The sequence below is a fragment of the Amia ocellicauda genome, chromosome 3 (genome assembly GCF_036373705.1).
Source record: "Amia ocellicauda isolate fAmiCal2 chromosome 3, fAmiCal2.hap1, whole genome shotgun sequence".
Taxonomy (NCBI): domain Eukaryota; kingdom Metazoa; phylum Chordata; class Actinopteri; order Amiiformes; family Amiidae; genus Amia; species Amia ocellicauda.
The window spans coordinates 30,447,778-30,468,971 of record NC_089852.1 but is presented as its reverse complement, the minus strand read 5'-3'; the positions used below and the strand labels follow the sequence as shown (position 1 = coordinate 30,468,971).

At 43.5% G+C, this 21,194-nt stretch overlaps 1 protein-coding gene across 1 annotated transcript; it reads right to left on the bottom strand.

Moving 5' to 3' along the window:
* Nucleotides 1-584: 584 nt before the first annotated feature.
* On the bottom strand, nt 585-19,407 carry LOC136746489 (gamma-aminobutyric acid receptor subunit rho-3). The gene is made up of 9 exons (XM_066699017.1): nt 18,862-19,407; nt 16,114-16,226; nt 6,634-6,701; nt 5,901-6,124; nt 5,529-5,611; nt 4,512-4,649; nt 3,097-3,249; nt 2,228-2,421; nt 585-1,565 (listed from the first exon to the last, which is right to left on the bottom strand). Exons 1-9 carry the CDS (start codon nt 18,996-18,998, stop codon nt 1,272-1,274), a joined length of 1,404 nt encoding a protein of 467 aa, XP_066555114.1. The 5' UTR covers nt 18,999-19,407; the 3' UTR covers nt 585-1,271.
* Nucleotides 19,408-21,194: the final 1,787 nt, after the last annotated feature.

Genomic DNA, 21,194 nt, shown 5'->3' with positions numbered 1-21,194 from the left:
TTCCAGTTGCACTTGAAATCAACATAATAGTCTTGGGAACTCACAGGGAGGTGTTTCTACTGCAGCCTGGTGATGAGGGGATGCTGTATACGGGAGCTCTCCAGTAACATCGTTTTGATTCAGTTATCCAGATGTGTGCTTCTTTTGAATCACAGACCTACACCCGGGATTGCAGCCCTGGTCCTGGAGGGCCTGAAGAGCCACAGTTTTGCTGCACCGTGTGCTCCTTCTCTGGGCTGTGCTGTCATTCTGCGCACTATCCCCCCTCCAGTCCCTGTACAGCATTAAGCTTACTTGCATGTTATCTACTACAGATTAATGTTATTGTTGCTTTTTATGCACTCTTGCTTTAAGCAATGCTGTAGTCTTATTTCAACAGTAGTGTAAATTATATATATATATATATATATATATATATATATATATATGTATATGTATCTGGTACAAATTATTACAGTAGTTTGAGTTAATTATATTTTTATAGAGGTACTACTCTCATTTACAAATAAATGAATGTAATTTTTTAGAATGTTTTTTTTTCAGTTTATTATTGTAGATGAAATATCATATGTACAAATCTCACACACACACACACACACACGCACACACGCATACAGGCATACACACACTTACATTTATATACATACTATTACCAAAAGACAGCTGGCTACGATATAGTTGAGACGGTGTTGGCCAACCCTTGGCCTTTCTGACTGTTGCAACTGTTACGCCACTCCTCCAGCAGAGCGGTCTAAACCTCCACAAGAAAAACTGGACTTTGCAGTCTCTGCTTGTTTGCTGTTTCAGTTGCTCCCAGAGCTGTTCTATGAGATTGAAGCTTTGTGATGTACTGTTACTGTGTTGGCAAATGAACAGGCCTTGATCATAAACACTCACCATGTTTGCATTACACTATTGTACAAAACATCTCAATGCATACGGGCAGGTAGAGTCCCTCACCAAACCAAAAAACCAACTTCAGCTCTGTCTAAGACCCACAGCACCATCCATCACCAACAGATGGAGTCTTGTGCAGTTATCCTCAGTATCATTGTGTGTGCATGCACAGATGTATATACAGCAAAATCAGGTTGGTTGGTGGCTGTTTTCTAAGTTTAAAATCTATTAAAACCCCAAAATGTCATGTCTGTGAAGAGACTTGTGGAAAAAAAGTAAATTAAAATGACTGCATGTCACCCTCAGTTTACGCAAGTTTTGCACATCTGCAATTGCACAGAGTGGCTGGAGTCAGAGGTGCCCCGCTGCCCGGCCTATGAGTACAAGCTCCAGTAGATGATGTTGAACAGAACGTACGCAGCAGGGAAGAGGATGCGGGAGTAGGAGTCAATGATGTGGCTGTTGTTCATGATGTACTCCACATTGCTTTTCAGGGAGCGCCTCCTGCGCAGTCGCCGTCCCTCTGTGGGGGGGGGCTCGGACGAGTTCCGGGGGGGGGGCTGCTCCACGTTGTGGGGGATCTCTGGGAAGGGCGTCAGCTCGATTTCATTGTCGTGGAAACAGCCATCGAAAGCCATGGCCTGGGTGGTATTGAAGGACACAGGAAGCTGTGAGGAAAGACAAAGGACACAGTGAAATAACAGCTACTCGGCTGTCACTGCTGAACATGTGTTTCTCTCCTTGGCAAAGGATAATCAATACATTCCTGCCTTAAATACAAGTTTTTAAATGTAATCTAAAGTTAGTCTCCTGTGGAGTGTCATAGAATGGGTAAAAGGAACACTAAGTTAGGAACCTTTACTCCCAGAAACCTTTGAGGTTCTGGTTTTGAGAGTAAAATTTTCCTCCAGACAGAGAACAGAGTCAGACTGAAGGTCACAGTACTGTAGAGTGACTAAAATCAAGTTTCTCACCCAACTACAAATTGATCTGCAGTACCTTCACTGAGCACCAGATGGCGACACTATAAACTGAGCTAAACTGAAGAATATCTGCCACTGAATGTGCGGCAAGTGCTTTTCACCAAACAGAGACTCAGGTGAGGGGGACAGAGAGCCACGTTCCAGAGGGTTTTTCCGGTCTTTTAAAATAACCCACACTGCCATAGATAGGAAAATGTTTCCAAAACTGCAATTAAACAGAATCAGCTTCACCACAGAACTACAGAGGTCCAGAATTACAACCACAAAACCCTGAAGATCACCCTGGACCGGAGCTGTAACCCCCCCCAGCCCCAACCCAGCATACAGATAGCACAAACTCCAGAGACCTTTCCTCTCTTGAGCTTCCTCATCTCCTCGAGGGTGGTCAGGTAGTTGACGGCCGCGTACTCAATGACAGACAGGAAGACAAACAGGAAGCTGGCCCACAGGTAGATGTCCACCGCCTTGACGTAGGACACCTGGGGCATGGAGGCCGACACGCCTGTGATGATGGTGGACATGGTCAGCACCGTGGTGATCCCTGTAGGGGGGTGCGAATGCACACAGACAGGAACCTGAGCCTCTCTCAGAGAAGCACACACACAACCTGGTTACCGCACTGCTACTGATTTGTCGGTATCTGCAGAGCCTTATTAAAAGGACTAGCCCCAGCCCTAACCCTAACCCAGAGCCCCAACTAGAATGGCACAATTCTGTTCTGACTGCCACACTTCTAACACTCTCCCTGGCATGAGCATCAGCCTTCTGCCTCTACTAGTGCCACATGAGGCCCTGCGTGAAGCGTGAAGCTGAGCTGCATCAGATACTGCATCAGGATGCCGATCACATCCTGTCTACCTCAAATCTGTCTGTTGTAGTTTGGCAGGGCTCTGCAGTTTCATTTCTCAGTGACCATTTCTACAGCACTCGGCCACACCTACAACAGTAAACATAGCATGTTAACATAAATCCCATTGTGGGAAACTGGTGCACTGGTGCATGGTGAATGGACGATGTCATTACTTCAGCACATACCCTCTGTAAACATCTGTGTGCCAAATAATGCAGGTAAATCTGTCTTTTGTTGCCTGAGCAAACTAATTGTAAAGTTGGGCTGATACTAAATCTTTTCTGAGTCAATAATAAGTCAGGTGCAATGCCAAGGCCGGAGACGGGAGTGGGGAAAAGGGGTACATCACCAGAGTTTTTAAACTACCTAGAGAAACCCTGGCTGGAACTGCCCTCCTGTCAATCCAAAACGACACCCAGGATAGCATCACCATTAACATGGTCGGGAAATACGTCTGCAGCATGAAGAAGAATATGTGCCTCCTAAGTATAAAGTTTATATACAGTCGGTTGTACCATCCTGAAACATAAGTAGGAGAGAGAGAAGAAAGCATTAGCAGGGGCAAAGAAACTCCTGGAGGGAAGTGCATTGAAACCGGGACATAGTACACAATCGGAGAGCTCAGGGGCCGGCTGGAGGGCAGCCCAGGCGAGGGAAGCTGAAGTGCACAAGCCAGGGAAGGCATCGAGAGACAGACACAAAGAAGCAGTATGCCAGCGACACTTGACTGTGACGTTAGTGGCAGCATTGCACTGTATTATCACACTGTGTCATTGCAACACATGTACAATGTTGGCACATGCAAGGTGAGCTTACTGCTGGAACAGTTTTCCTTGCATGTACAATGTGAGGTTTACATGTAAATCCTATGTTATTTAAAAGGTAATAGCCTACTCTATAGATACCATAACCAGGGCCCATGTGTTTTGTTCGGTTTGATGTTTTAAACTACCTATCAACTCATGCAAAATGCAGGCTATATCTGTACATGTAGGTGTGTTGCAGTTACACTGTAATAACACAGGAACCAGCACAGCATCAAGAACAAAGTGTCAGTGACAAATGCACAAGCCTAGGTAAGGATTTGCACGAGGCTCGAACTAAGAGTTAGGAAAACACCAAAGGTATGCTATAATCCTTGCATTCATATTCCATGTCTGGCCCATTAAAGATACAGGGATGCTACATTTCATTTCACTGTTCCTGCTTCTGTTCGATTCCTGTTACCGAGCTCATCAGCGTTCACAGTTTCACAGACATGAGAGCACAGTGCTGGTCTGTCCAGCTCTCATGCTCTGAAGCCGGCTGTCTGATTTCCCAAATACTGCAGAGGAACAAGGCAATCCTTTGCTGAACAGCGAATCAAACATTAGCAAAGACACAGGAGTTAAAAAACACACAAAAAACATAGATAGAGGCGCATGAATGCTGTGTTATTAACATCTAAAAGCGAACACAGTTTACCCCTTGAATTGCCTTGAGTCGCCATCAGAAAAACAAACAAACAAGCAAGCAAACACAGAGCTAAGCAGAGCGGGCGGACCGCGTGTCCATGCATTACATTTTGAAAGCAGGAAGATGCTGAAGCTAACGCTGCAAAGTGAGCAAGGTTAGGCACACTCCACACGCTGAACGTCTGAAAAGGAAAAGAGTAGAAGTCTGTGAGCTTCAGGGGCGTCTTTTCAGATTTTCAGCTTGGAACACAAAGTAACCTCGTTCATTTTGCAGCATGAATGTGAAAAGCAGCAGCAGCTCACTACACCGAAATGATCCCCACATACCAGTACTGCTGTAGAAGGCTAGCCCATTGGAAGGATTAAATTCTTCAATAAAGAACTGAGACAGTAAAATCTCATCAGTCCTTAATGAATCGTTCCCATTCTTCCAGTAGAGCATTAAGTCATTTTCATTATAAGCATCTTAAAGAAAGGAAAGAAGAACAGAGGTTTATACAGGGAAAGGGACTGTAAAAACAAACATCAATACACACATCCTCAAAGCCTCATCTCTCTATAAAGGGAATGCAGGAGATGTAACCGTGGTGCTGTGTATTGTGTCTCATGTGACAGTCAGGTCTTATTCACTAAAGACAGTATGGGAGGGATACTCTGATGTGTATCTGTACTGTAAAAGAGCCTGTTTTCAGGAGCAAATCTTTCTTACTGTGATGAGGTTAAAAAAAACAAAAAACATTTTAGATAAGCATATTATTTTTAAAGCTGTCACAAGCCTTGCTCAAAGTAGATGGCAAGACTACAAGACTATAAGACTACAAGAGAAAGGACAAATTGTTAGTTTTATTATTATTATAACAACAACAATAGGTTTTAAGATTTTATGGGAGAATAATAGCAGAAAACGAGTGAAATGAGAAATTCCTTCCTTCAGTCGAGACAGAAGTTCAAAAACCCTGCTTTTGTTTATCTCTCCCAACAGATCAAATTTACTTTTGAAACTTCTGACACACAAATACCAGAGGAACAAAAAGTCCAGCCTACGGTGAACAGCATTCTTTTACTGCTTTCGTGTAAAGAGGTGTAACCTATTCACGGCACGGAGAGAAAAGGGGAGACGTCATTGTAAGGTGAATAGCTGTTCTGAACTAGGTCAGTTATTCATGCAGCAGTCACATGACCTCGCCCACACCACACCCACTGAAACTCGTCTATCAAAGCACTATGAGTCGAATGGCCTCCTCTCATCTGTAACCTTTCTTATGTTTTGGGTTCTTATCTAAACAATGGGATTCAGCTCAAGCCCCTGAACTATGACAAATGAAAGAGAAAAAAAATACTTACAACTTTCAAGTTCTAGGGAACAGTTCTGTGTGTCGAGGGGAAATCTACTGAAATCCATGGAGCAGAGCGCAGTGACTGTAATCCTGGAGGACAAAAGGCAAGACAGAGCAGAGAGCAATGAGGAGACTGGACCCCTCGAGACAGGGTCACTCTGACCCACAGCTCCCTCACTTCATTACAATGCCATCATTCTTGCACCGAAAAAGGTTTAGTGTTGTTCTCTTCAGGTCAGTTTTAAATAGACAAAACTGAAAGCTGGCACGAAACACAAGCACAGAAATCCTCGCTTAACCATGACCGTTTGACCGTCGGGACCGTCCTCAGACTCGCTATGTCAAATGACAACCCCCTCCTGCCGCGAGAGAGCCTCACCTCACGCTGTAAAGGATGTTGCCGTCGGGGTACACCCTGAGCATGATGTTCTCCATGGTGGTGTCGTGGATGAAGGACCTCTTGGAGTGGACGAAGAAGACGTCGGGGACCCAGATCTTCTTCACCAGCCGGCCGTCGAAGGTGCGGCTCTTGTTGTTGGTGGAGGGGAAGGCCAGCCGCTCGTCCTTCCAGTAGTGCCTCAGGTACAGGGTCATGGTGAAGTCCTGGAGGGGAGGAGGGGACAGGAGAGGAGGGGAAAGGAGAGCTAAATGTCAAGATCTCAGGCCTGCTGCTCACACACTGCAGAGCCACGGGTCACCTATTGTACAGATTCTTCTCTCCTCTGGACTCCTACAGCATCACAGGCCCCTGTATAAACCATCGTGGTTTAAACCATCCAGACCTGTGGTAGAAAACCAGCTACTGAGCTTCAATTGTTTACATATATATAATTGATCTAGTTAATGTTTCGTGATATAATATAAAAAACAAGTGGCAGGAAGGGAGTTACAGTGAGGATGAACACGGGTGCAGGAGATAGGACAATCACAGGGGGACAGTTGCTCCCGTGCATTGTGAAGCTTGACTCATGTGTACGCTGCCTGCTCTACTGCCCCGTCTCCTCTTTATGTAATGAGGACTGTAAGCCGGCATGGTCCAGCTGACAGGGGCTTTCTAGGAAAAGGGATTCCAGCCTCTCTGCGAACAGGGCCGGAAAATGATTGTTTCCTACCATGTTAACTTCTGAGATGCTGTCGATGCTCTCCACCTGAACGTCAATGCCCACTGGGATGGCCGTGCCTGTGGACACAATGAGCACAGAGAAGACAGACACAGTGACTCAGATATCGTCATTAGTAGTAGTAGTAGTCATGGTAGTAGTATTTCATATATAAGAAAAAAACATCTCACAGTGCCTTACAATTAAATAATTAAGAATCTTAAAGTATTCTTATCCCACATAGAAAATACGTTTTTGGCAATGGGCTCTTACTTAGCATTCTTTCCTAATGGGCAATAACTTTTATAATTTTTATGACTGATAGCACTTTGAGAGTGCCAAAATACTCAATATTTCAGGAAAATACCGTGAACTCTTCAGATATGCACGAAGTGGGCGTGACGTCACAAGTGGCAGACGACAGCATGGCTTCTGACAGCTAAAGCGACTGTTTTGGCGTTTCTGATATTGTAAGTAATCTGTACGATAGGATAGCCGGAGTGATGGTTTTTGTGTGTGTGTAAATGAAGTTGAACATGAAGAAATAGTGGGAGGTCCGATTCCTTACAGGTTTGAACCACCAGCAAGAAAAAATAACCAGGCTTGTGCAGGGATGGCAATTGGATCCGCCACAGCACTCATTTGAGATTTTAAAAGGATTGCTATATTATTATTATTATTATTATTATTATTATTATTATTATTATTATTATTATTATTATTAATCCAACGATTCCATGGTGGCATACATAATTAATTAATCATTTTAATAGGGTTATTCTAAATGTATTTATATATCACATACAATCATAGTTATAAATAGTTGGGTTACCAGCCTGTCGAAACTCCTTCAATGATTCACTGACTTGAGTCTGGCTGATTCGTTCGTAACAACTTAATTAAAGTTATTATGTAGGCATTGCTAGGATTACAATACATTCGGAGCTTAGCCCAGAGTCCAAACCCAAAGGGGCATTATCCCCCTGAAGAAAAAAAATGAGTTTGAACAGCTAAATGTATTAATCTGGTGCACGTTTTAATGAGTATTAATAAAAAAGATTTTGGAAAAAAAAGGAAAGAAAAACTGATCTGAAAAAAATCTCCAGCCAGCAGTAATGCTAGCTAGCTAGCTAGACTTACACATTGTCAATCAGACATCAACTCTTTAGCTGTACTTCCGATATTGTTCTTAGAATGTTTTCATTAAATCATAAATATCTAGCTTAGCTATAAGCACTCACATTGTGTGGAAAAAAATTCCTAATATCTACCTTATGTCTCTTTGCTCTAGGCAGTCTCACTACTGTTGGCAGTACTGAGGTAAACAGACCGTGTGAGTTTTCTAGCAGCAAGCAACCTTAGAGCAGTGCCTCCATTTGAGAGGACCCAAAACGAACTAGAGTTAAACGAATATAAGATGTGAGACACTGTGCTCTACCAAAAGGTTCCAGTCAGGTGCGTAGGCTGGCTTTCACAATATAAAATCAAAATAAACAAAATCACCAAATCAGTTGCAGAGATGCATACGAGTCATACATATGCTTCAGGGGAAATTAATTATGGTTTGAAGACTTATCAATTGGATTCTACAAAGGCAATGTAAGGTCATCCCACTTTCTTTCTATGCTGAGCCCATGTTCCACAATATCACAGTGAGTGCAGGCTAGCTAGACCAGTGGTTCTCAAACTGTGTGCCGTCGCACACTTGGGAGCTGACCAGGTGTGCCTTGGAATTAGTCTTATTTATGATGATTTACATAGCTATAATCATATGTAAATGTGTGCCTTGGAAATACTTGTTTTCATAAATGGTGTGCCTTGTGACAAAAATGTTTGAGAACCACTGAGCTAGACTAGCTAGCTAGCTAAAGAGCCCTCTTCTTCACCAACCTGAGCTTTTAACGTTAGATGAGGCAGTGGCACTCTCACGTCCATCTGCAGCTCCAGCTACAGGGGATAACTCGTCCTCATCCTCCACCTCCTCTAGCCCCTTGCCTTCATGATCCTTTTTCTTTTTGAAAAAGCTTCTTATATCTATAGCCGCCCTTCAGCTCAAATCTTGCCTTAGTGAATTAGCTACCACCAGATGCCAACAATGGCAAGCCCTGTAACCGGTGCGCTCTCTCTCTTTCTCTCTCTTGGCTCACACAAAATGCGCTGTGCCATGTAATGTGCAGTAGATCTGCTGCTTGAATGACACACAGAGGACCCAAAACATACTTGCGTTATTGACCAACGATATCATATTATTTTTGAGGGTTTTAATGCATTATCGGAATGACAGATGAATAGATCCGGGGCAATTTTGGTATTATTATTATTTCTTAAAAAAAAAAAAAAATGAGATCCGGGGTTCATAAAACATTCGGGGCTGTAGCCCAGGCCTAATGATACCGCCGTAGGTAACATGGGGTCAATTGCAATGAACTTCTAGAGTTAGTACAGAGCTCTGTACTAAGTTGCGTACTAGCTAGTATGGTAATATCTTGGGATCATCCCCAGCTGCGTACTAAAGTTAGTACCCATTGCAACGAAAAAGAGGTGGTGCAAAGTTGGAGACTAGCTGACCCCCAGCTTTAGTACTGTACTAAGGGTTAAGGTTATTGTTATGCTACCAAACTGGAAGTGAAGTCAGTGAAGAGGCCGGGCCTCGTCTCAACTAGCAAACCTGAGCAGAGTACCGGTGCTGACATGCTAGCGCTGCTGCGCTTTGGCAATGCTAATCGTGTTAAAATGCAAATCCCATATAACACGATATAATGATACATTTATTTTAGTAGCATAATCGATAATACAATGTCTGCAGAAATGTGTTTTGTCTGGGTGATATTTGTGTATGTATATATATATACTGTATATATTACACAATTTAATAATTCAAACTCAAGAAGTATATGAAACAAAAATATATAGCTAAAGCTAAATTTCATTTCCCACTGCACTTTATTTCCCAAAACAAATTATTTTCAAGAAAATAATGGGTGCGATGCACATGCTGAGGTTCGGACCCGGCGCCTCCAACACCGCAGCCCAGCAGCACTCCTTGAGCTCTCAGCGCTGACCCAGCCCTGCCCGGGCATGCCATACTGATACTGGCATATACTAATACTAAGTCAGCCAATTACATACAGCGCAATTGTATTATAACTCCATATTATTAATATAATGTTGCATTACAATTCCAGCTGGGTAATAATTCCTGTAGAGCTTTCAATATATTCTCAGTTATTTCATAGTAAAACCTTTAATAAACTTTTAATAAAACCTTCCAACTGACAATTTGTACACTGGTTCTTATTTTAATTATGTTTTTGCTAGCGGGGGGTGGGGTGCTGACGGTGTTTCATTCAGGCTAGCGCGGCTGACGGCGTTCATATAGGGGGCCGCCGGGGGGCCGCTGGAGGGGCCAGCCTCATTTCAGGGGGGCCGTGGCCACCCCAGCCCCCCCACCCCCCAGACACGCCCCTGCAGTTAGTACGCAGCTTTCGGTTGCATTTGACCCAATGGGTATGTCTGCCAAATAAATAAATAATACAATAAATCAATATGAGGTCTGTTTTTGTTATTTTTGTTTTATACACATACAATTTTTTACGATTAACTATTTTGCACAAATTATGATTAATACTTACAAGTCATCTTGAGTAAAATCAACCAAATTACCAAAACGTATTAATAATAATTGAGATACACCTATGCATGAGAAATATATATATATATATATATATATATATATATATATATAATACATTTAGATTAATCTTGTTGGCTAAATAATGTTCATGCTTCAAACTGTTGTTTTCTCAGGGACTCTAAATACATATTCATCACAGCTGTATTTAATTTAACCCAGTCAACCAAATATAGATTTTTCCTAGCTTTTGTGATGTGCAGTTTGTGAAGGACTCATTCTTTCCCGTTCAAATCTATTTAACCAATCCTGACTTGGTCTGCATTGGCTTGTGTCACTGAATCAAATTAATCAAGTCACTAAAAATAATTGAACTGCCCATCACTAATCCTAGATGATCATCGGCACTATTGATCTCTATTCTCATCAAACATGGCCCCCAGCAGGCAGAGAGTCTGCAAAAAATACTTATGGCAGGGGTGCCCAACTCTGGTCAGTTTAAACATAAACTGGGACATCACATGCTCTTAATGAATACGATGCCCCTCCATTTGCCTCTTGCTAAATGCTGTGAGCTCATCAGTCTGGCGCTGTGTTATCTGAGCAGCTGAATTAAAGTGTTCTGCAGGTTACATTAACATGAGCATGATATTAAACATGTTACTGTGCACAGTGTTGTGTCTCAGTGCTGTATGTTGGGCTCAATGGCGGTGATCAGTGATTGTGCAGCTCTTGACTGCAGGTCTGCGCACACAGGGGGTTTAATGAGTCGCTGAATCGGCGCTGCTGTTGAAACCGAGTACGGTGTCCATTTTAGGACATCCTCACGCATCAGTCGTCCTCGAGTATCGAGCATCACCCACTCAAGTCTACGGTAACAGGATCGTTACTCCCCCCTCCCTCAGTCCGTCCTCAGCTCCTCCTCACGCCTCCTCCTCAGTGCTCCCACATCAAGTCTTTTTTAATGTTAGGAAATCACAGCTCCCAGCTGATCCAGTCAATCTGCATTTACGTAAGGCGGCTCTTAGACGTGCGGCTGGGTCACTGCGCTGTGGTGTGAGAGACCCGCGTCCTGGCAATTATTGATACAATGCTTTGATTTTTATCTTTCTTAATTAATAGAAACGCTTCTTTACGCAATGAAATGTGCTATGTTTATGTAACAACCTTGTGATCCGTTTAAATTACTGTATTGATCATGCCTTTACATATTTTGAAGAATATGGGATGGAAATCCAAGACTATCCTTTAAAGACGAATAGTAATTACTCATTTAACATAAATAAGTCAACATGTATACGCCGCCCCCCGCCTCATTCTGCGTGAGGCGTGAGGAGGAGCTGAGGACGGACTGAGGGAGGGGTGAGTAAAGATCATGATACCGGAGACTTGAGTGGGTGATGCTCGATACTTGACTCGAGGACGACTGATGCGTGAGGATGTCCTAAAATGGACACCGTACTACACAGTGGATTCCCATCGCACACAGAGATCACCAGACCAGCCCACCTGCTCACTGATTGGGTTGGTGAACCGTCACTCAAACCTGCTGGAACAATGGAGACCCAGGATCCGCGCCTCCCTGTAAATCCCGCCCTCATGACAAAACAGCGCCAAAACTCGTAACGAAAAAAAACAAACGAAAGCAAAGAAACTGGCGGCGAAAGCAAAGATCGCAGCATTTTGTTTACAATATATATATTTTTAATTCGTTACTTATGGCGCTAATTTGAGCCCATACAAGGGTGACCTCTTAAACCTGATGGATATGGGCTTTCCAGGGCCAGGAGTGAACACCCCTGACTTATGGGAATGGGAAACTGAATTCTCCTGACTTTGTAGTGTTAATGAAAATGCATTTAAAGCAAACTGCACAATCTTAATTCCTTCTCTGAAATGCCACCATAGACAAGCATTTAAAGGCTGTTTAAAAAACAAACAAAAAAACTCTGCAGGGGAGCATGGCCCCTGGACACTCCTAGGAGTAAAGTGTCCATTTTTTGCTTTTGCTAAAGTTGGCAAACCTATTTATTATCCCTTCTGATGTTAAGTATATCAGCCTGGATAATGCCAGTCTTGTCATTTATAAAGTTTGGATGTAAAAGGCTATGTTTTATGTACAGTAAGCCATGTTAAGCAATTTCTTCACATTAACTGGATTATAAGGCATAATGTCGTAATCATATTGTTTATGTTAGAAAAAATATATCCATCCTTTATTCATAGTATTAGGACATGCTTAAATGTAAACGTACACACCTTGACAAGTAATGGTTATGTTTAAAGCACATTAAGCCACGTTTAGTAGACTCTCCCTCTGCCAGGGGCCATGGCTGTTGAGAATGGTGGTTGATAGTGCTGATGATCATCTAGGATGCCTGATCTAAGTTTTTGAAGTCAGTGAGAAAATACTCTAAAAGAATTGCAAGCATGTAGCATGACTTGCAAATGCGCAGCAAATAAGCAGGCCGCGAGTTCCGCGTGCACGCAGACAAATTTCACATTTCACACTCCACTGTAGCCTACACGATCTCTGATTTCTGGTTCATAGAATGAGCTGGACATGAAAACGTCACTTCACAGAATATGTTTCTACTTTTAGAATAACCTGAGAAAATATTTTCGGTGGAGTTCCCCTTTATGTATTGTAAATAAATTATATTTTTAAATGTAGAATTACTATGCAAATAAAAAAAAAAGTAGCAGTATTGGTAGTGTAGTAGGAAATGGGCTCAGGCAGGCTTAGCATGCTGTGGTTGTGTCATCACAAATAATTCAAACTTGTCATTTGCTTGTTGTCCCATCATGCTTACACTACAGGTAAAAAGTTTTAGAACACCCCCATTTTTCCAGTTTTTATTGAAATGCAAGCAGTTCAATTCCAGTGGCTTACCTGAAATGGTTCAAAGGTAAGCAGTAAACTGCCAGAGGTTAAAAAAAAAGTTTAGGTTACCAAAAACTGAAAAATAATGTACATTTCAGAGTTATATACATATACATTGTTACTACACCCTCTTAAGCATTAATTGGTCAGTGTTACACCCAGAAGTTACACTGTATTCCTACAATGCACACATCGTTTGATAGCTTATTCTCTAGGCTACCAGTGCGTTTCATTCTCAAACACATCCGATTTACAGTGTCCGTGTCGCCACCATCATTCAGAGCCTGGGGGGGTAAACGTGCAGTCAGCTCCGGGGGGGGGTGGTTTCATTTAGATGGTCACAGATTGACAGATGGTCTCAGTTTCAATCGAATTTCTTTGCAAATAGGCTTGTTTTGTTCAGAACAAGCTAACAATTAATCCAGTATATATTATTTGATGTTCTATCAAACACAGAGAAGTTCAGACCCAGTTGTGTATTAGTGCACTGTAAACAGAGTTTTCCATCTTGACATTTTGAGCTCTCTATGGGTGTGTGTTGCTTCTACCAAAACGTGGATGGTCTTGTTTTGATCAGTAGACTGTCTGGTTCCAGAATATGTCATAACTGTCAATATTTTCTGCGATTTTGTATTTCTACTCAGACCAAGTATCCCCTCACCCCCCATTTCATAATGGGGAGGGGGGTATAAAAACCAAATTTTTCACATCAGAGAATGCTTCACATCGTTAGAAGGGGTTAACTTTTGTCTCCGATTGTTTATTTGTTCTATGCTTTAATTTCAGAGTACATTGAGACATTAAACTGCATAAATTTCAATGAAAACGGGAAAAATTTTGGTAAACGTTAGACCAGTAGTGTATAGAGCTCAGCACCAACCAGGAAACTGGAGCAGGAAAGCACTTGAAATTAGGTGCCTTCACACAGTCATGCTCTGTGGAGCTGGTCTTTAGCAATCAAAGGAATGTAACTAGGAAAAGTATCACAGTTAAGCCCTTCACAGGAAAAACCACTCAGATACTATCTTATAATCTGTAGATCCAAAATCACAATGAAAACATGGCAGGTGGTAGTGGTGTTTCCACACCTGTGTCTGAACACAGGGCCTGACCCGCTTGTCCAATGATAGGAATGACAGGAAAACCCAGCTCCTAAAGGAAGCACCGCCTCACCTACCATGATGATGGACTACCCAGGGAGCCAATGGCAGTGTGTAGTGTCCTGCAGCCGGGGCATTATACAGGACTGGCATTACACCCCTCATCTTGATAAGAATGATAAGTAGCATATTTCTACTCTGGACCCACAGTCGAAAACAACACAGTGACAAAGGCTGATTTGGAGCATTCAGTTGACTGCAAATAAACTGATTTCAAAGGCTGGGAAACAAACAATGCAACACAGACATCTGCTGTCTCTCACATTGCTGGCCCACGGTCTCCCACTAGTAACACTGCGGAGCCTCATGAACATCCAGTTACACACAGGGGCTGAAGAAGACCCAGCCCACTGTACCCCAATGGAGATCAGCATCCTGAGCATCACCCCAGGTGACGCAGACCAGACTACATTCAGCACCAGTGCCACCGAAACTGTGCGCTGAGGGCGGAGCCTTGTACCAGCTGGGCCACTCATGAGCTCCCTTGCCCCAAGGTGATGAATCCGTCACTGGTTTGTGCTGTGTGTCTCAGACATTGGGAGGTGAACCGGAGATGCCAGCCCATCTGTATTACCCGCACCTGGCCACCCTCACAGAGTGACCGGGGACGTCACACCAGGCACCAGCAGTGAAACATGGAGGCATCTCCTGTTTATTTACCACCCATGTGACCTCAAACATTGTGTGTTCTGTCCGCCTTGCTGCGGGAGAGCTGAGCATAATCCAGATTATATGGCATTAAAACACATCTGCGTCCTCAGTAGCCATTGTTTCAGTTATAGGACAAAAAAATCTAGGTTATATTTTTTATATAGTTGGCTGCCTAGGATGACACAATGACCTACTTTGTTCCTGGCAGTCTGAAAACCTGGGGAGGAACTCAATGGCTTGGACCACACAAAACTATCGCGAAGACTCTGGAAAACTGAAAGAAAAGTGACGTGCAGAAAACCTTGGACTGACATTTTAATAATTGAGGATTATTCTTTATATATTTTTTTTTATTTGCTTGATTTAGTTTTTCTTGTTTTTTTCTGCACATTGTTCACTTGAAACCTTTTGTGATATAAAGTCTTACAACAGTAACAAGGTCTTTGTGTGAAAATACTGCATAACAGATATTTGAGAAAAATAGCATGCCTGAACTCGAGTGCAGTCTGTGCCTTAGAATGCGCTGCAGGGCACGAAAGTGGTACATTTGACTGATAGCATCAGCAATGGAGTAACTTTTTTTTTCAGTATAGACATTCCAGCTGTTTTCTCTTTATAAAATAGGACAGAACAATTACTAGCACATTTAGCACAATTTAGCACTAGCACAATTATTATAATAATCAACCATAGGTAGTTCACATTACCTCTCAATAGCAAAAAACAAGAATCAGAAGAATGCGCTAGCACAGTCTCTCCACAGCTGGGCTATAAAGCTTATGTGTGCCTGTCAGATGAAACTAGGTCAGGGCTGTCTGCTTATTTTGTTGATTTTGTTGATGTTTTTTTTTCCTATTTTGTTCCTATTTTTTCCTGAGTTCTCAGAAAAATCTGAAGGCATAAACGGTAGTGCTGTCAGCTGAAGCGTATTAGAAAGAGCAGAATAGGCCTGGGTAAGCCTGCTAAGGGTTAGGCTGGATTGAACCTCCCAAATAAGCTCTCTACACAAACAGTCCCCCCTGCAAATGCAGACAGCAGGAGGAAACTCACAAACTATTGCTCTTGAAAAACAAAAGCAACTTTATGTGAATAACAGACAAGCACACACACACACACACGCAGAGGAAGAGCAATACAGCACAGGGGAGTGGACCCAGGCGACCTACCACCAAAGCCTGGCCGCATGGCGAAATCATGGTCCTCAATCCGCAGCAGCTGCTCCGATTTTATCAGCATCGATTTTGTGCTGTCAGACTTCTTCAGCTTGAAATCTATCCGACTGGGAAAAACAACAAAGCACAAGAAGCAAGACCACCAGTCAGGCGTGCCTGGAACGATACATGTGTTCTGTGTTTACGTTTACAGCGATGCTCTACAAGGGAGGAGAGAGGCCATAAACTCCATAAATAGCAGCTCTGTAAACTCTGCGGAGGGTCCGGACTGGACCATCCCAAAGCACAGCTGCTTATCCCTGGCAGTGGAGGTGTAGGACTTCACTTAGTTTTACCTGCCTGATGTGTGTACAACACTCATTCTCACAGTCAAATAAGTGTGAACTTACAAGACATTTGCCAAATGTCCTGTTATCGATATAGGTGTTTTCAGTGGCAGGAAAAAACATGTTGTGTAAGGTAAACAAGCAAACACACAGAGAAGCAGTGAGAACCATGTAAAAGTCTGTGATGGATGTGGTTGTAACGCCAGCACAATTAGTTGTTCGAGACTCAAATGCAGAGCAACCACTACCTCACCGCAGAGCTCTGCTCGCTTGGCCAGATGGCCCATGCTCCGTGCGTGAGCTGCATTCCCCAGCTGTGCGGGAACGTCATCCTGCAGTTTAATAAAGGGATACATTTCATGATTGTAAATTCGTTCGCCTTTCCAGACTGCTACCTGTGAAGGCCTGAGCTCTATTCCTGTTCTTGTAGGAAGTGAAATGGTTAATCATGTTAAAGAGGTTTCACAGCCCCTTGACTTGGATAACAGTCACAACCAGCCCCACACTCTCGACACAGAGTGGCATCTTAGTGGAGAAGACTCCTGATGAATGTGTAGCACTGGTGTCTCATCAGCATAAAGAGCCATGGTTGTGAACAATGCTCTGGAAAATAGATAAACGCTGAGAGAGCGAGGTCAATGTGTGGGAAATGATCAGGAAAATCATGTCTAAAGTGTGGATTAGAGGAAAGATTAGATGGGGGGTCTTCAGACACCCTGTGGGGAAGAGCAAAGTGTCTCCCAAACTGCTCTCAGGGTATCTGGAGGATTTCAGCTTTCAATCAATGTTCGCCATTTCATATAGGGGACAAACAAAGATTACAGTGAGTCTTCAGGTAATTGTGCATTTTGTGTGGCAAAAAGTGAGCCCACTCTTGTTCGTAACCTTTACTGTTATGTTCTTATGTGGGGGAGAAACATTTTGTTCACCATGTCAATGTAGAAAACAGATTAAAATGGCACTCTAAGAAATAAGCACTGCTGACACACCGAGGTCCTCATCGTGCCTGGGACAGCTGGACAGTCAGAATTAAAGGAACAACCCAGAGAGAAAAGGTTAAGGTTTCGCAAACCTATCGAACCCACAAAGCCGGCAGGACATAATCACGCTGTGCATATCAGTTATATGAGATTATTATTTTGTAATTGGACTCTGTCTATCTTGGAAAAATCACCCTTCTCCTTAATGAACTGTGGAGTGTATTTCCACAAGATCTAGATACTGACTGGTAGTGCTGGTTGCTAAGGTGAAGCTGAGAGTGTGTTACAATGCCTGTCATTGTTCCCTGTGGCTCCTGATACAGTCCTCAATTGTTGTGGCATAAACACAGCTTTCAGCCTGTCTAGGAGGCTAGTGACGGCAGAAATCCAGACAGAGGAGCCATGAAGTGTTGCGTCTCATTGGCTTCCCATGCTGATCACAGGGATGGCAAGGGATTCCCAGAGTTTCGGTATGAAGGGGTCAAAGGAGCGTTTACCCAGGTCCACCCAGGAAAGGGCAAAAGCAATGTCTCCGTAAATGCCTTGACCAGGGAAATGCAACCATGGTCGGCCGTTCTATGCGGGCCACCAGACACGCTCTGCTCTCCTCTTGCTTTTCTCATCACCTCCTACAGACACCTGCTACCAGCTCTTATTGGCTGGTACAGAGCTGGCTGAAGCCACAGCCATACATTTCTGGTGAGGGAGGCTACCATTGTGGTGTGTTGCCAGGCCCTATGTGTTACTGACTACCATAGCCAATCATTCAGGCCAATTAATTTCATAGCTGCTGTACTGAATGACTGAATGACACAGCTCTAGGAAGAGTGTAAACATGCCGTCCCCACTTGCTGATGGCCACCGCTTGCTCATGGCCATTTCTTGCTCATAGCCACACCTTGCTCATGGCCATGCCTTGTTGTTGGCCTGTATTGGTTCCAGGCTGTCCCAACTCTTTTCCCACCTCCCCCTTTTCTCTTAATCACTACAAGTTTTATTGTTACCAAGAAACTCCTTGGAAATTCTCTAAAATATATAGTAAAACATGTCATATACCTGTGAAGGTACACAAAAGACTGCACTGGCTGCAAGGCTGCACTGATGATTGACACAGTGCATGCACACAGGCTGGCCAAGTCTGCATCCGCATGTTGCCACTTGCCCCTACTAAAGAGCTGAGCAACTTTCTCCCATGTTCTGGATCTCCAATTCTCAGTAAAACAGCATGTTCTGTATATGCCATTAAGGGGAAAACATTTCCAAATGAAAAACATGACTGTATGAATCTTACAGCTGTGCTTATTCTGTTTTAACTGTTTGAAAACATCTTAATCATTACCATAGAATGACTGCAAATCTTGACATAGCCCTATCAAATATATAAAACCAGTCTTCCCCAAGGACAGAACCACAGTCACAGCTCTCTGGGGACTCACCTGCCCTGCCTCCTGTTTTCTCCAAGGGACACATCCTTGTTTTTCTTTCTGCTCTGGAAGTGGCTGCCGTTCAGCAGGGCTATCGGCCAGATCCAGGAGAGAAGGAGCAGTTTGAATGCTAGCAGCATGATGTTCATAACAAGGCAGATGGTGCGGAGCTGCACTGAGCCCTTCCTGTCACGGTCGCCTGCATGGTCATCGCGCTGGATTCTGCCTGGTTCACGGACACCTTCACTGCTGAGGCGACGGCGGCTCTGGCCATCTCCCCGCTGCCTTCCCCACAGCTGCCTGGCTGCCCACCTCTGCCAGTCTGGCTCCAGAAATCCTCTTTAGCCTCTCAAGAAAAATCATCCACAGCTCTACATCCTGAGGTCCAAGTCAGACCTGCATGGCAGCAGTCCTGCTGTCACGTACCAAGTCAGTGCCAGCGCCTGGTCCCGTGTTGACGTCCTGCCGTTTGGACTCCGTAACACGATTTATGTTTCCACGGAGTCCCGATTAAACAGAATATCAATTTATTCCTATAATGACAAAAGAATGACGTTAATTCCTTTTAATCTTCTTATCTGTGGCTGTGCCATAGAAATCTTTCAATAACCTACAAAGTCAGGAATCAGACAAGGAGGGGCTGGGGGAATGGGGGTAGGAATAAAACAACGGCACTGTTCCAGTCATGAAGTCCCAAAGAATAAAAATTAAATTACCTTCTTTTGAGATGCTCACTGGAATGTATTTTGCAGACCCAGATTAAAACTGCTTCGTGCAAAAAGGCAAACCGAGAGTATATTCCTTCCAGTGCAGGAATTAGTTTAGCTTTCCCTGCTGCAGTTTACAAACCTGCGCTGCCAAGTAACTGGTATGTAAGCGGGAGGAGAATCCTTCAATGTTTTCTCTACAATAATTCTATATCTCTGTGAAGTGTTCCAAATGGCTGCGAGTCACGATGTGCAGTCCCGGGCTCATGTGTGAAATGGAGAGATGGGTGGACAGCCTGTATCCGCTGGGTCCTGTAATCCTCACTGATGTTCGTGTCGGCTCTTAGTCCCTGCACATTAGCCATACACAGAGGTTCAGTACCTCTTGGCTTGCTGGATACTGGAGTTGCGGTTTACGTTTAATAGAGAGAAAGAGAGGGGTGAGGGAGAGTGTGACGGAGAGAGAGACGGAGTGAGAGAGAGTGACAGGGCAGGGAGGGAGGGAGAGGTTCTGCAGTGTTTTTTTTTTTGGTTTTGTTTTTTCAGTATGATTAACTGAAGGGTGGTGGGGTTCTCATTTTCAGAACTGCTATTTTCGGCAACAGAGGCTGTAATCTCATCTAAAACAGTGTTCTTGACCCCAAAATCCCTGCCCCATGGCTTCATAACCATATCACACGCAACTTCTTCACAGATCTCCGCTGCACAGAAAACCAGATATATCACTCAGCTCAAGCCCAATGTTAACACTAACAATCTGAGTGAAACAGTTACATTTCTCCTGTCATCTAGTGGATTGACTCCAACAAGAACCACGGTTAACCCTGGCCCTCCCGGTCCGTCCTCCCTTGGTGTCCAGTGTGCACAGCGAGACTGACAGAGCTGCCGCCCGCTCACCACAGGAAGTGACCAATATTGGTCTCCTGCTGCTGACTCAATTAAAAAATTACAGTAACAGCTGATGAATAATGTTACATAACCAAAGACATCTAATGTAGGTTAATTGGCAGCGATTAGAGAGCTAAAAACTAGGTAAAAAGCATGCTCGCTCCAAGTCTTGCTGGTGAGAGATGATAGCCTGGCAGAGGGGATGAACCCACTCTAAATTCCTGTTCACTTCTCAGAGCATTCTCTCAACCCCTCTGTGGATATTGATCAGTGAATAACCCAAATTATTATTATTACAAGTATTAGCAGGTGTTAAGGTATGCTCTGTGTATTGTCCCTGTACATTCCTGTGCTGATAATACTATCTGCAGTTTGTGATGCACAAGTTCTGTAAGAGGGTGTTTCTTTACTGCAGCCTTGAAACTATTGTATGAAGAACTGCTTTTCTAATTGTCAGTACTTTTCCATGTCCTGTGCTGTTTCCAGGCAGAATAGAAAGCTTAGTTCTGTATTATGATGTCATGTTTTCTATAAAATACTGTGTACATGGTAATGCAGTGGTACTGTCTGCAGAGTTTTCCAAAGTCAGCTCTGCATGCTTGAATAAAGAACCAGCCTTCCAAACACAAACTCAACCTCTCCAAATCTGATATCCTCTTTTCCCCCCTGCTCCTCACCTTCTGCTGATCTCTCCATCTTAATACCCTTTGAATCTACAACACTCTCTCTCTCTTCTTCAGCTAAGAACCT